At 42.4% G+C, this 13,693-nt stretch overlaps 1 protein-coding gene across 3 annotated transcripts in view; it reads left to right on the forward strand.

Moving 5' to 3' along the window:
• Positions 1–3,923: 3,923 nt before the first annotated feature.
• Positions 3,924–13,693, forward strand: part of rhpn2 (rhophilin, Rho GTPase binding protein 2) — a 63,887-nt gene continuing 54,117 nt past the window's right edge. For all 3 annotated transcript variants that reach the window (XR_013789709.1, XM_079497899.1, XM_079497898.1), the window contains exon 1: positions 3,924–4,209. Coding sequence is in view for 2 of the 3 variants with exons in the window: in XM_079497899.1 (XP_079354025.1) it covers positions 4,147–4,209 (63 nt within the window). In the remaining variant the exon portion in view is untranslated. The remainder of the gene's footprint in view (positions 4,210–13,693) is intronic.

Below are 13,693 nucleotides of genomic sequence, written 5' to 3' on the forward strand. Positions count from 1 at the left end.
AACCAGAGACACTTGTGTGGCCAGGAACAGGAGTATCCTTTAATTAGCATAGCCATGCACCAACCAGACCGCTACGTTACGGCTAATCTATCTTTAATTTACACACGATGCAGAGTGTACTTTCAAGTCTCAACAGTGGGAAAGGTTTTAGTACTGAGTTCAGCGACTTTGCAATCAACCAGTAGTACATAGTGCAAGCATCAGAGCCACAGTGGACAGTCAATTCCAGTGATCTTCTTTATCTATATGGTCATGATATAAGGAACAGTATCACTACAGACATTTAATTTGTATTTTGAACTGATGTGTTTTGTTTTGATTGTATTGCTGTATTGTTGTTGTATTGTGCTTTCTGCTTTGGCAATGTAAACGTATGTTTTCTCGTGCCAATAAAGCCCTTTGAATTGAATTGAATTGTGTGTTTGTGTGTTTGTGTGTGTGTTTGCGCGTGGGTGTGTGTGTGTGCTTGCGTGAGCTGACAGATAGAGAGATCTGTTGTCGTACTTGATGATGACTACAAGGTATTAGCTGAGTTGAGCGGTGTTATGCAGATATAGTCCAACAACTTTGGCATGTGTCCTCCTGTCAACTCTTGAGCAAGGCACTGAGAACTGATTCTACAAATGTCTTCTAAATAAAAACAGTTTTCTGAAAAACCTCATGTTTCTATGTCGGTGGTGCTCAACCTTTTTCATGTCAAGGAAACCCCCAGAATTATCTCATCTGTATTTGGCTGTGGACCCCCATCTGAAAATATGATGCTCCAGAAGCTAATATTTGAGTTAAAAACGGTCACCGTGAAAGAATATATATTAAAATATTTGCGCCACATTTTCACGATTTTTCAAATCGTGAAACGGTTCCCCGTCCAGAATGGGTCAACTTGGCTGACAGACCAGCCGATGATATACTGTGTTGTTTAAAATTATGATTGTGCAAATGAGAGCAACATACGTAGTGATTACGCATGATACTGTGTATATACAGTATCGGCATGTGTGGATTTGCCTCTGAGGGTGTGTGCCTGTGAATGTCTATTAAATATTAACATGGATCTGCTGAAAGAGCGGCAAGAATATGACACACAATGCATTGAGTTTACATATTTGAGGTTTATTGGGTTCATGGTATAAATATGGTATTACTTACTTAAGTTATTACTTATTAACCAGAGAATTGTGGAAAAAACATGCTCATTGTCTATAATATGTTAACTGACAGCTAGGGGTTCTCAACGTTTTTGGCTGAGGGGACCCACGGAAATGCTTTGGCCGTGTCTCGTGACCCCCTCCCCACCCCAATGAAAATCGGCCGCCACAATAACCTTAATATTAGCGAAAATACATCATAAATAAATACTGAAACCAGATATAATCATTAAGGAAAGTGTGTGCATGCACTTATGTGTACTATATGTAAACTCTCAGTCCAACAAACAAACTTGGGGAGACAGGGCCTTTGCATTGGCCGCCCCTTCTCTTTGGAACTCACTCCCAACTCACATCAGAGCTGCCCCCCCCCCCACCTTCGAAATGTTAAAAGCACACTCAAAACCCACCTTTTCAAACTGGCTTTCCCTACATAACCCCCCCCCCCCCCACACACACACACGCACACCCTTCTTGTTTGTCCTTTTTTGATTTTGATTTCTAGTTTTTAACCTTTTAAACTAGTTTTTCTAATAAAAATGTCTGTACTTCTGTTCTGTAAAGCGACTTTGGGTACCCAGAAAAGCGCTATATAAATCGTATATATTATTATTATTTTATTATTATTACTCTTAATTTCCATTTTCCAGCCATTCAGTTGCAATTTTTTGGGGGGGAATGGGGGAGGGGGGAATAATTTGGCGACCCCCCCTGGGCAGCGGTGGCCGAACGGTTTGCGGAGCGGTCTTGATACCGGAAGGTCGCCAGTTCGTATCCCCGGACCGGCACGTTAAAATTACCACCGCTGAAGTGCCCTTGAGCACGGCATTGAACCACTACCATGAATTAATGTTCTATGAGCAGGGCCTGGCTGTAAACAAGTATCTGATGCTTAGTCCAGTTACCCTGGGTAAATATAGTAACTTTGCTTTTGCTTTGCTTTGGTGGGTCGCGACCCACGGGTTGAGAACCCCTGTGTCAACACACCACAAGCATGCACTGTGACGTATAGGAAATGGGATATGGTGCACCGGCAGAGATGAATATCCGAGTATCCTGAATGAGAATAATTAGTCACGTGTGCATGAAAGGCATGTTTTCTTATACTCATTTGACAACTATGTGTGGTTTCAAATGTACATGATATACAATGTCCTTGATATATCACACACCGTTTACATAACAACCCCACCTTTTTCAATGCTTTACCAAGTATTGTTGATCTGTGTGGTTCCCGCCCAATTACTCCGTAATTCAAAATGTATTTGAGTAAAAGTACAAAAGTATTGACATCAAAATGTACTTGAAGTACTAAAAGTAAAAGTACTCATTGTGCAGAATGTGCCGTTTCAAGTATAAATGTAGAAATCTTTTGAAAATAGCAGAACTACAAGCTCACAATGCGTTGCATCAGGACGCATTGTGAGCTTGTAGATTGGGTATTTTCAAATAGCCGAAATAGGGCTGAAGTGGTTAATGTATGTTTTGCCAAATGTACAAAGTAACTAGTTGCGACTGTATAGGTCACATTTACTATGATGAAAACCTGCATTTCCGTGTGTCACGTCACGCCTCTATTATATGGTCACGTCTCATGACATCACACCTCCATATAAATTATGGAGCCGGCCAGCAACTCTACATCTGACCTCAAACCTTTAAATCCATGTGGAGCTGACCTGTTCTGACATTATGTTGATCTGACCTCATCAAACCCTGTACACTCAAGCCACGCTCCATACTGTATGGCCATGTACAGAATTCATTCCATATGTTGATCTGAGACCCCATGCCAAAGCGCCAGCGCTCGCCCAGCAGTATGCCAGCATGCACCCAGACGGATGCGTGCATGCGACCTCGCCCTTTGGGGTACAAGGTCAGGGTGTCTTACTGGTAACTAGTAACAAGTTCTTAAATTATTTAGTGGAGTAACACACATCAGAGACATATTACTTTTCACGGATTACAGTCGAGAGTTTGAAAACATGACTAATGACAAAAAACTCTCCATATCTGTTGGGTGAAGTACAACAATGTGCAAACACAGCAGCGAGATTTGTGAGCTGCTGTGACAGGAGAAGGATGTCAAATGGAATACAAGCACCTTAACTTAAGGAATACAAACCATTGTGTGTAGCCTACACTGTTCAAAAGTATAAAGCTAATGTCTCCTATATGGATGTATATTGTATAACAATAGAGCTGTGTTAATATAACACAGCTCTGTTTACACCTTACACCTTAATTCCTATTTATATCCAATATTTATTTGTAAATACATTGTTTTATTTTGATTGTCTTGTTCCACCTCTGCCTTTTTTCTCATGCCAATAAAGCTCCATTGAATTGAAATTGAGTGAGAGAGAGAGAGAGAGAGAGAGAGAGAGAGAGAGAGAGAGAGAGAGAGAGAGAGAGAGAGAGAGCTGCAATTCGAAACTGGCCCCCGTAAAATCTGAATCCCCCCCCCCACCGCCCACCCCTTTTTCCCCTCACTGTATATGTTTCTTTTCCCTTTTTACCTCCTTTAAGATGAATTCCTGTTCTGTTCTTTGACTATATAGAAGTGTCTATTTGTACGTCTCTAAATGTTTTGATGAATTGAACAAGGTGGACCCCCAAGTGTAATGTCTTTGTATTGAGTTTGTGCTTGTAATGTACTGCAAACTGTTAATACATATTTCAATCAGTAAAAATCAAAGAGAGAGAGAGAGAGAGACCTAAACATTACAGCGCCAGTGACATGGGAGGGGCTTAACACTGAGCCTCTCCTCTCTCTCTCCGTCTCATCTCAGAAGTGTTCAGACCACAGAGAGGAGAGGTTCGACACACCACGGTTCATCCACCACACACACACACCTGTTGTTGAAGAACAACAGCAGGGACCAATATCAAAGTTCGTATTCGGAAGGAATTCTGATTTTTATTTCCCTCTGAGATTCACTAGAAAAACTCTTTTGGAGTTTTTCGCCGTACGGTGGGCAGCAGAACAGGCAGCAATATGACGGACACCATGTTACCAAACGGTGTCAAAGACCGAGGCGGAGAGAAGTACTTCAAAAAGGTGAGTCGGAGCTCGTAAGTTTATTATGTATATATACATTCAATGGAATGTAATATCCTCCATGCTGGAAATAATATTAAAGTACTAGGAAGTGTTTGTGTGTGTGTGTGTGTGTGTGTGTGTGTGTGTATTCCTCAAATACAGAAGAAAAGTTGGTTAAATATGTTTCAGTTTTACTTTTTTACCTGTAGCCGTGCATGGGAGCAATGAAAAAGCGTTCCCAGTTTAGTCTACTAAACGGCTCTTTACTTTATTCACATGCAGATATACTTTACTGTACATGCGACCGTGCGTAAACTTGAACACACTATAGTAGTAGATCTATTCATAAATACTTGTTGAACATTACATTTTAGTGAAGACGCTGTGTGTGTGTGCGTGTGTGTGTGTGCGTGTGTTGTGAGATATGACGTACTATACGTCTCTGATAGCGACATATCGGTGATATTAACGTTGAAAGCATTTGATATCCATCCCTTCATTCACTGTTAGGCTATCCTCAAACGTGTTATTTTTTATTTAACGCCTTATCAGCGTGTTTTGATATTAGCGTGTGAAAGAACAGATTCTCTCGTTGGGAAACCTGTTCTTCCACTTTTGTTTTAAGTTGTTTTGGCGATCAGCTGCCAACAAAACTTTTCTTTTTGCCAGTTGATTTTATAACGACTAATCAACTTGTTGCAAATATCATAAAGCTTTTTGCAAATTCATATTATGATATTAACTGAATTTTTTTTTAAACTAGTTTTATGATTCAATTACGACATTTGAACACAATGCCATGTTCTCCTGTAATGTGTCATTTAAAAAAAATAGCTGTTCTTTTTTTTAAATGCTTTTATAAAGATACTCAATGTGTTACAGTGTAATTGGATTAACCGCAAAGGAAAGGAATCCAGTCACTCCAAAGGCATTGCATTACTATTGCCAACATTAGGAATAGGATTCCTTTTGTCTGACTCTTGCCCAGTCCTGGCCTGCACTGCCTCTGACTATGGCACTACAATTAAAGATGTCCCGATACTGTATCGGTATCGGGAAAAGTATCGGATCGGCCCTTATTTGTCATATCGGGTCATATCGGTATCGGCAAATATGCCAGTCTCACCACCGATCCGACACAGGGGTAAGGGGTTGACACTATGGCAGGTAAATCAAATGTTGGGACATGTGGAGTTTGCTTTGGAGTTGCCCAAACTGCAAGTGCACATTTGAGTGAGGAGTCTGCTATAAACACAACACGAGATATAGCTATAAACACAACATGAGATCACGACACTGGTATCGGTATTCGGTATCGGTATCGGCTAACACCGAAATTGAGGTATCGGGATCGGATCGGAAGCGAAAAAAGTGTATCGGGACATCCCTAACTACAATGCTACATTTGAACGTAGCCATTGATTCTTGTCTGTATTTTTTAATGTATTCTTTGTAACTTTTTTCTGTCTGGCTGCTGATGCGGTTCTTTTGGTCAGTTTAACAGTTTTACTGTCTGCAGCTGCATGACCAGCTGGTTAGACAGTTAGGTAATGCTCTACAGTCTACACACACATATACATTTATGTTCTTAGAGGCTCAGAGGATGAGATGCAATAAGTTGAGCTTGAATGGTAGACTTGTCTTGGGCTACATCACACTGCTTCTCAATTCAATTTCAATTCAATTCAAAGGAGCTTTATTGGTATGAGAACACATACGTTTACATTGCCAAAGTGGAACAAAACAATCAAGATTCTCTCTCTCAATTAATTTTTTTACTTTATTGGCATGAGAAAGCATAAGTTTACATTGCCAAAGCACAATACAACAATTGTTGTCTCACACACACACACACACACACACACACACACACACACACACACACACATAGAGAGTATACTACTTATGTGTCATTTCAACGACAGGGAAAGATGAAATCATTAAGGAGCAAGAGAAGGCAGGGCTGTCGGTACCATATGTCGGTCGGGGTGTGTGTGTGTGTGTGTGTGTGTGTGTGCACGGTGGACGGACGGACGGGGTCGTGTCAGGCCATTAATAGCATCACGTCATTCAGTATCAGTGTATCAGAGAAGCTATTTAGAGAATGTTGTCCTACCAAACATGACATTGTATGTACTCACTGTATGTCTGACATTGGTAACATACTTATCTGTTGACTCCTCAATCTTTGGGTGTTGTGGAAGTTAGCCAATTAACCCCCCCCACGGTCTCACCCCACACCCCCCTCAATCTCCTCAATCTTTGGGTGGATACATGTGTGCGTTTTTGAGTTGGTTTGAGTTGAGTGTGCATTTCCACTTGCGTGGAACAGGCTCGACTTGACAGACTCGACTAGCTTTGTTTTCCCACTAGCAGATAGTAGGCCTACCCCTCTGAGTGGTCACTCCAACCCTCTGAGTAGGAGAGTGCTAAACAATGCTTTAGTCCAGTGTTGTTTTTGGCAGAACATTTTAGATTTTAGTTTTAGTTATTAGTCTCTTGAATAGTTTTCACTTAGTTTTAGTCACATTTTAGTCACCTGGAATGTTTTAGTGTTAGTTTAGTTTTAGTCGACAACATTTACAGGTGATTTAGTCGACTAAAATGTATTTTGGCGGGCCTTGATGGCGTCATAAAGACTGATTTTACACTAGCTGAAATTATATTTTCAGCATGCAGTGTAAAATGTCTTATACTGGACCTCTTGTCCACTAGTCCCTTCCTAACATTTTAGTCTAGTTTTTATTTGTTGACGAAATTGTCTGTATATTTAGTCTTAGTTTTAGTCGTCATAGCTTAGTTTTCATTTAGTTTCCATTTAGTTTTCGTCGACGAAATCAACACTGTAATTTTCGTGCTAAACAATGCTTTAGTCAAAGCTCTGACTAATCATTAGTTGATAGGGTTTTCATGTCACCTTTTTGGAACCAAGAAGATCAGTGACATTCCTATATTTTTTTAAACGCACAAACAAAACATTAATAGCAGAAATCTTCAGATGACTCAAAACTTGAATGGTTAACCGGGTGGTTGAGGTTCATGATGCCAGTCGTTTTGACAGAGAAGCTTGGGTTTGTTCAGTGGAAAGTTCCTCTCGGTTCACCTTCCTTTAGGAGAAGACGGGGTTAATATATGTTGCTTTTATTTGTTTTATGGAATATGACGCCTATAGGGCATATTCATTATGCAAATTGTGCGGTGCAGTGGTCAATTTGCGTATTCCCCGGCCTCATGGCTCAGCCTGGACTATAAGAGAGAGACCAAACCACTTCTATAAAAGAGGCCTTGACAGCTACTGGTGACTTGAAGTTGATTTCCTGTCATGTCGAATGTACTGTTGGTGTGGATGCAGGCAGATCATATTGATGTCATTTTCGTTGACATAACAAAGATGACATAAGAATGACATAATAAAGAAAAAACATTCTTGAGCTGTGATCAATTCAAGCCAAAAATAGTTCATGTTTGACTTGGCAGACTTGGTATCTTTCTGGATGCCATTATTGTTTGGTTTTGTTGACTGTAAGTAACCATGCATCTGTTGAACACTACGGGTGTTCTCTAAAGCAAATGATCTTTCATCATAGCCACAACCTCCTGCTTCACATTCTCACCTGGGATCAAAAAGTCAAAGTCGTACGATTTGTCACACGCGTTACCGCAGTGACATTTTGTTCACCGCATTTGACCCATCTCTTGGGAGCGGTGAGCCGCAGCCAGATTAGTAGATTTGACTCCACCAATCCAACCCTTTGATGCTGAGTGTCAAGCAGGGAGGCATTGGGTCCCATTTTTTTTTACAGTCTTTGGTATGACCCGGCCGGGGACCCGAACCTCAACCTCCCAGTTTCAGGGCGGACACTCTTAACCACAAGGCCACTGAGCTGGTTAGTTAGCTGATCTGCCTTGTAATACCACAGTCTTGCACGTGTCTTGCTCAAGGGCTCACGCTGACAGTAGTACCTCTGTGAAGAAGAGACGGACGCGATGGAGGTTGTTGGTTAATTTTCCCAGCTGATCTAGGGAAGTAGGGATTTGAAATGGCAACCTTTTCGACCTAAGCCTGGTGGGGAAATAGCTGTTATCTAATGATTGTTGTGTGTGTGTGTGTGTGTGTGTGTGTGTGTGTGTGTGTGTGTGTGTGTGTGTGTGTGTGTGTGTGTGTGTGTGTGTGTGTGTGTGTGTGTGTGTGTGTGTGTGTGTGTGTGTGTGTGTGTGTGTGTGTGTGTGTGTGTGTGTGTGTGTGTGTGTGTGTGTGTGTGTGTGTGTGTGTGTGTGTGTGTGTGTGTGTACTGTCACTACTGTGTTCATTCACGGTTTGTGTGGGACAGCAGCAGAGCACTGTGCTGTCAGTTTGTGTGTGTGTGTGTTGTAGATGAGTCTGGAGTTTTAAAGGGTCTCTGTTTTGTTAGGCCAAGCCCACCCCTCCCAGCCCCAGGACAGGTTTACCATTCTGAACCCTGTCTGGATCCATGCTTTTGTCTCCATTTCCTGTCTGTATAAACACTGCAGTAGCTATGCCAGACACACAGATCTACAGAGAGCCAACGAGAGAGTGAGGCCAAAGTTCAGCACCTCCATCACCCCGTTTCCTATCTCTCTCTCTCTCTCACACGCACACACACACACACACACACACACACACACACACACACACACACACACACACACACACACACACACACACACACACACACACACACACACACACACACACACTTTCTCTGATATTCATTTTGTCCATGGATGAAAAGTCAGGAGTCGGTATCCACGCTATTCTTTCTTTCTGTCTTCTCGCCATCTCTCCCTCTCTCTAGTCTTTTATTTTTTATTTTTTTAAAGCCACAGGGTCAATGAGTACGATGCTCTCATGATTTTCTAAATGTTAAACAGATTTGTGATCTGGAAACTGTTTTGTCAATTTTTAAGCCAAATGGAACCAAGGACCTTTCCCCCCTTCCTCTCTCTCTCCCCGTCTCACTGCCAGTGAAAAAAAAACTGCAGCGGTTTGGCGTGGTTAAAAGCTGCAGTACGGGAATAACGATTAACATTTAATTCTTAAACAATATGTATGGTACTTAATATTAAATATAACTAGCATCTGCAGTGGCTGGAGGTGGTCTCCCTCCCCACTATTGGCCCTGCCTGAAGCTCATAAGGCGAATATCACCGATTGGCCAAGGGAGGATTCCCTCTTTGATGAGTGTTAGATATTTGGTTTCCCACACAGGAGACCCAGGTTCGAATCCCAGGTGTTACAGTTGCAATGATTACCTCTCTTTGTTGAGAGGACATAAAAGGACATACAACAACTTATGGATTGAGGCTTTAAGCAGAGTCTGTGAATAATTAACTTAGAGAGGCCGTGTATGTCCTGTAACTGAGTCACACATTTGATTCTCGCTACAGTCATCCTTCCTGTCCTTTTCTTGAGCTACCGCCCACCTGCTCTCTCAGTAGAAATAACGCCAATCGTTTAAGTAAGGGTGCCAAATGCCAAAACGTTTAAATGTTAACGGTCTCACATGAGCTTCGCAGTACAAAGTCTGACCAAGGTCCAAAGTGATATCACAATATTTATGAACCAATGAATCACATGCCAATAAACCTCTAAACCTCCTGCCTCCTTAATTCAGCATATTTGGGAATTTGGGTATATCCTAAAATCATCAGGTGCACATCCCTCTAGTGAAGTCGTAACAAATTGTGTGGGTTGAATCCAGCGAGAGATTCATCTCTTTATCCTCGTCTCTTTCTCTCTCCGTTTCTCTCACTTTACTTCTCTGCATTGCGCTGTAAGCCTGCACAACATATTTCAAATAAAGAAAATGTCCAGAAAGCACATTTGAAATTATGTTTGAGACCCTGGAAGTATATTTTCCACACATTATACTTACAGTAGATACATTTTGCCCCCGTCAAAAAAAATCTATTTCTTAGTTTATTTCTGAAATGTATGGCCCCATAATCCCATATTTATTTTTGGTATGGGAGTAAAAGCCAGCATCCTGGTGTCCAGATGAAGCAGGGATCGCCCCCCCCCCCCCCCCCCCCCCCCTCTTCCCAAACGGGTCTCTGACTGCCAGCCCCTGGCTCACTACCACACGGAAAAACCACAGCAGGAAAACAGCCGAATCGGCATGTTTCCCTTCTTCTCGTGCTCCAGCCGTTGGTCTCAGGGAGCCCATTGACGTAGTAGAAATCAGCCCCACAAGCCTGTCCTTCACCCAAACCAAACCACACAGACAAATGAACAGCATGTGCTCTGGACTACTGACAACATCTCTCTCTCTCTCTCTCTCTCTCTCTCTCTCTGCTGCTATAGTAACACAGAGGCAAGAGGTCACCAACAAACTGTCTGTCTCATTTCTTTCTTTGGGTTTTAACCCATTTTGACCTGAGATCAGATTCTAAAAATGTCTTCTACATCCTGACAGTTTTCTGAAAAAGCTATGTTTCTATGTCAGTCGTTCTTCGATTTTTCAAAAATAGCAGACCTACAAGCTCGTAGCGCGCCACTCAGTGGCGCGCTATGAGCTTGTAGATCTGCTATTTTTCAATAGCTAAAGCATAACATAAGGGGTTCCCGTTCAGAATGGGTTAAATAGAAGCAGTCCTCTTCACCTTCGCTTGAGTGTTTCTTTGTATAGACACTATAGTCTGGAGAGTTGAGAGGGAGACATAAACTAGCAGAGCAAAGAAACTTAGGAACGCTATAGCTGCCTGGCTGGCAGACAGAAAGGAGGAAAGCTCCGAGGACTGGCAGGCAGACGGTAGGATAGCTGCGAGGGAGACAAGACAGGAAAGCTGAGAGGAAAACGGGAGAGTACAGGTAAGCTGAGCGGAAGACACGGTAGAAAAGCAGAGAGGAAGGTAGACGGACAGAAGGAAAGCTAAGAGGGGGGACACTAGTGATGTGGTGAAAATAGACCCTGGAGGTATTGACTTGGTTTAGACAGTTTTTGGTTTAGTTCTAGTCATTGGTTAGACCAGTCATTAGTCCTACAACTACAACCTATCTCAAACCCTCACCCTAAACCTAACCTCCCACGGGGCAGCACACCTAAACCTAACCTTAGTTAACCCATGTCTAACCAATGACTAGTCGTTTTCTTTTTTTTTTAATGTTTTTTTTGTAGCTTTCGCCTTTTATTTTATATTTTTTATGGAGGGACAGACAGTAGGCTGACAGGAAATGGGGAGAGAGATGGGGGAAGACATGCAGTAAAGGCCATCGGGAGTCGAACCCGCGGCACACTGCCAGACTGGATTACCAGCCAAGGTGCCTGGACCACTGAGCCATGGCCCAGGCCACCAATGACTAGTCTAAACTAAGTATGCACCCACTGACCCACAGTCCTACCCTTAGCCAAGTACACAGTCGGACTCTGAATATGCAGTTCCTGAGTCACCACAACATCAGTGGGCGCAATCTTTCTATTGCTTTTGTTCACTTAAAAAATACTGTCTTTTTGAGGGAGCAGGGAGTGGCGAGTGGGTATTGTGCTGCCATAACTGGTCCGTGGTTGGAGCCAGGGTGAGGTTTAGCCTCTATCTTGGCTCACTGCCATTCCCTAATCGCCAGTTATGTAACTGACCGACCCCATGAATCATTGCCCGTACATATTCTTTACGAGGTGTTGTTGGGCTATGCTTGAACAGACATCCTGGACAGAGGGGAGGCCCTGTTTCGTTCAGGAGACTAGAGTGGCTGATTTATTAACAAACTATCTACGTCGTCTTCTTACTGTACAAGTGGAAATCTTGTAGGTCCAGATTATTTCTTCAGGAAAATAACCTGCGTTTCAGGGATCCAGTGTAGTTATTGTTATTTAGTCACACAAGCTCTTCTTTGTTAATACTTTGCATTGGTTAAATATTTATAAAACCCACAGACAGACTTCATCCATGGCGTTCCATCCATAGCACACCTACAAGCTCATAACATAACTCCAAATACAGCACATTTTGAGCTATTTTTGCTGCCACCCATTTTGACCTGAGGACGATTCTACAAATACCTGACAGTTTTCTGGAAAAAGTGGTGTCAGTGGTGCTCAAACTATTTCATGTCAAGGACCCCTAGAATTATCTGTAATTGGCTGCAGACCCCCATCTCAAAACATGTTGTTCCAGGGACCCCCCCTCCCAGAAGCAAAGATTTGAGTTAAAAACGTTCGCTCTGAAAGAATATATATACAAAGATTTGCGCCACATTTTCAAGATTTTTCAAAAATAGCAGACCTACATAAAATGAAATGTAAATATCTGTCTATCTGTATTTTATGTGTGTGGAAACAAGTTAACAACAGCAACAGGATCTGTCGACGTGACTCTGTAACTGTGACAGTGTAGTCTTAGCCTATACTACAAATGGAATCAAAGGACCCTTTTATAACAATACACTCTGAGACTGTACAAATGGGTCCATTTGGTTGTATTTGTACACTCTCAGGTCAGGTATAGCACATTCTCCAAACCATTATATGTCGCACCTCATGCACAGCTGTCGGTTGTAGTGTTGACATTGCCTTGGCAAGTATTAACCCATTCTGTACGGGAACCCCTTTTGGTGTTTTAAGCATTGTTATACTTTAGCCATTGAAAAATAGCAGATCTACAAGCTCATAGCGCGGCACCAAGTGCAGCGCTTCGAGCGTGTAGGTCTGCTATTTTTGAAAAATCGCGAATCTTTGAATATACTGTATATTCTTTCAGAGCGAACGTTTTTAACTCGCATCTTTGCTTCTGGCGCGCTACGAGCTTGTTGGTCTGCTATTTTTTGAAAAATCGTGAAAATGCGGCACAAATCTGAATATATATTCTTTCAGAGCGAACGTTTTTTTTATTTTGACGTCGGGCCAAAATGGGTTAAGTGTTGTGAGCCCCAGCCCAGCATTGTGTTTCTTCCTGGTAGTGGTGATGATGATGAGGTGATGACTGTACTGCCTTTGTGCTCTGCTCTAATGAAGCCTGGTCAAACACTGGACTGGTTCAGCATGACTAGTTCCTTCTAGTCCAATGGGTAGAGCAGGACACTTGCTTGGATATCGGCCCGATGCCAGGCCTTCTTCCCACTGTGCCCACCACGACGTAATGTTTATGGTGGTTGAGGATGAAAACATCATCCCCGCACATGTATGTACATAGCATCGGATGAGGACAAGAGCACAATCAAAATTTTGATTTGGAGAGCAAGGCTGCCTTCTTCAGTGAGGGTTTGAGGATAAGAACTAGAAAAGGTGCTCCTCAGATCACAGGTCTCCGGCTGGGTCAGGTATAGGTCATTGTGGGCCAGCAATGTTTGGAATTTGCCGAATCGCCAATCGGGGTAGAATAGAATATGAAAAAATTGGACGGATCCGTCTTGTTCTGCTCTGGCATCCAGGGAGTTTGTGTGCACAGTTTCTCTGCCAATCAAGCCAATGGTGCCGGAGATTAGCTGATAACAGATGGACGGACAGGGTGCAAAAACATAGAACATGGCACACAAACAGTGGCG

The sequence above is a fragment of the Electrona antarctica genome (assembly GCF_951216825.1).
Source record: "Electrona antarctica genome assembly, chromosome: 3".
Classification (NCBI taxonomy): domain Eukaryota; kingdom Metazoa; phylum Chordata; class Actinopteri; order Myctophiformes; family Myctophidae; genus Electrona; species Electrona antarctica.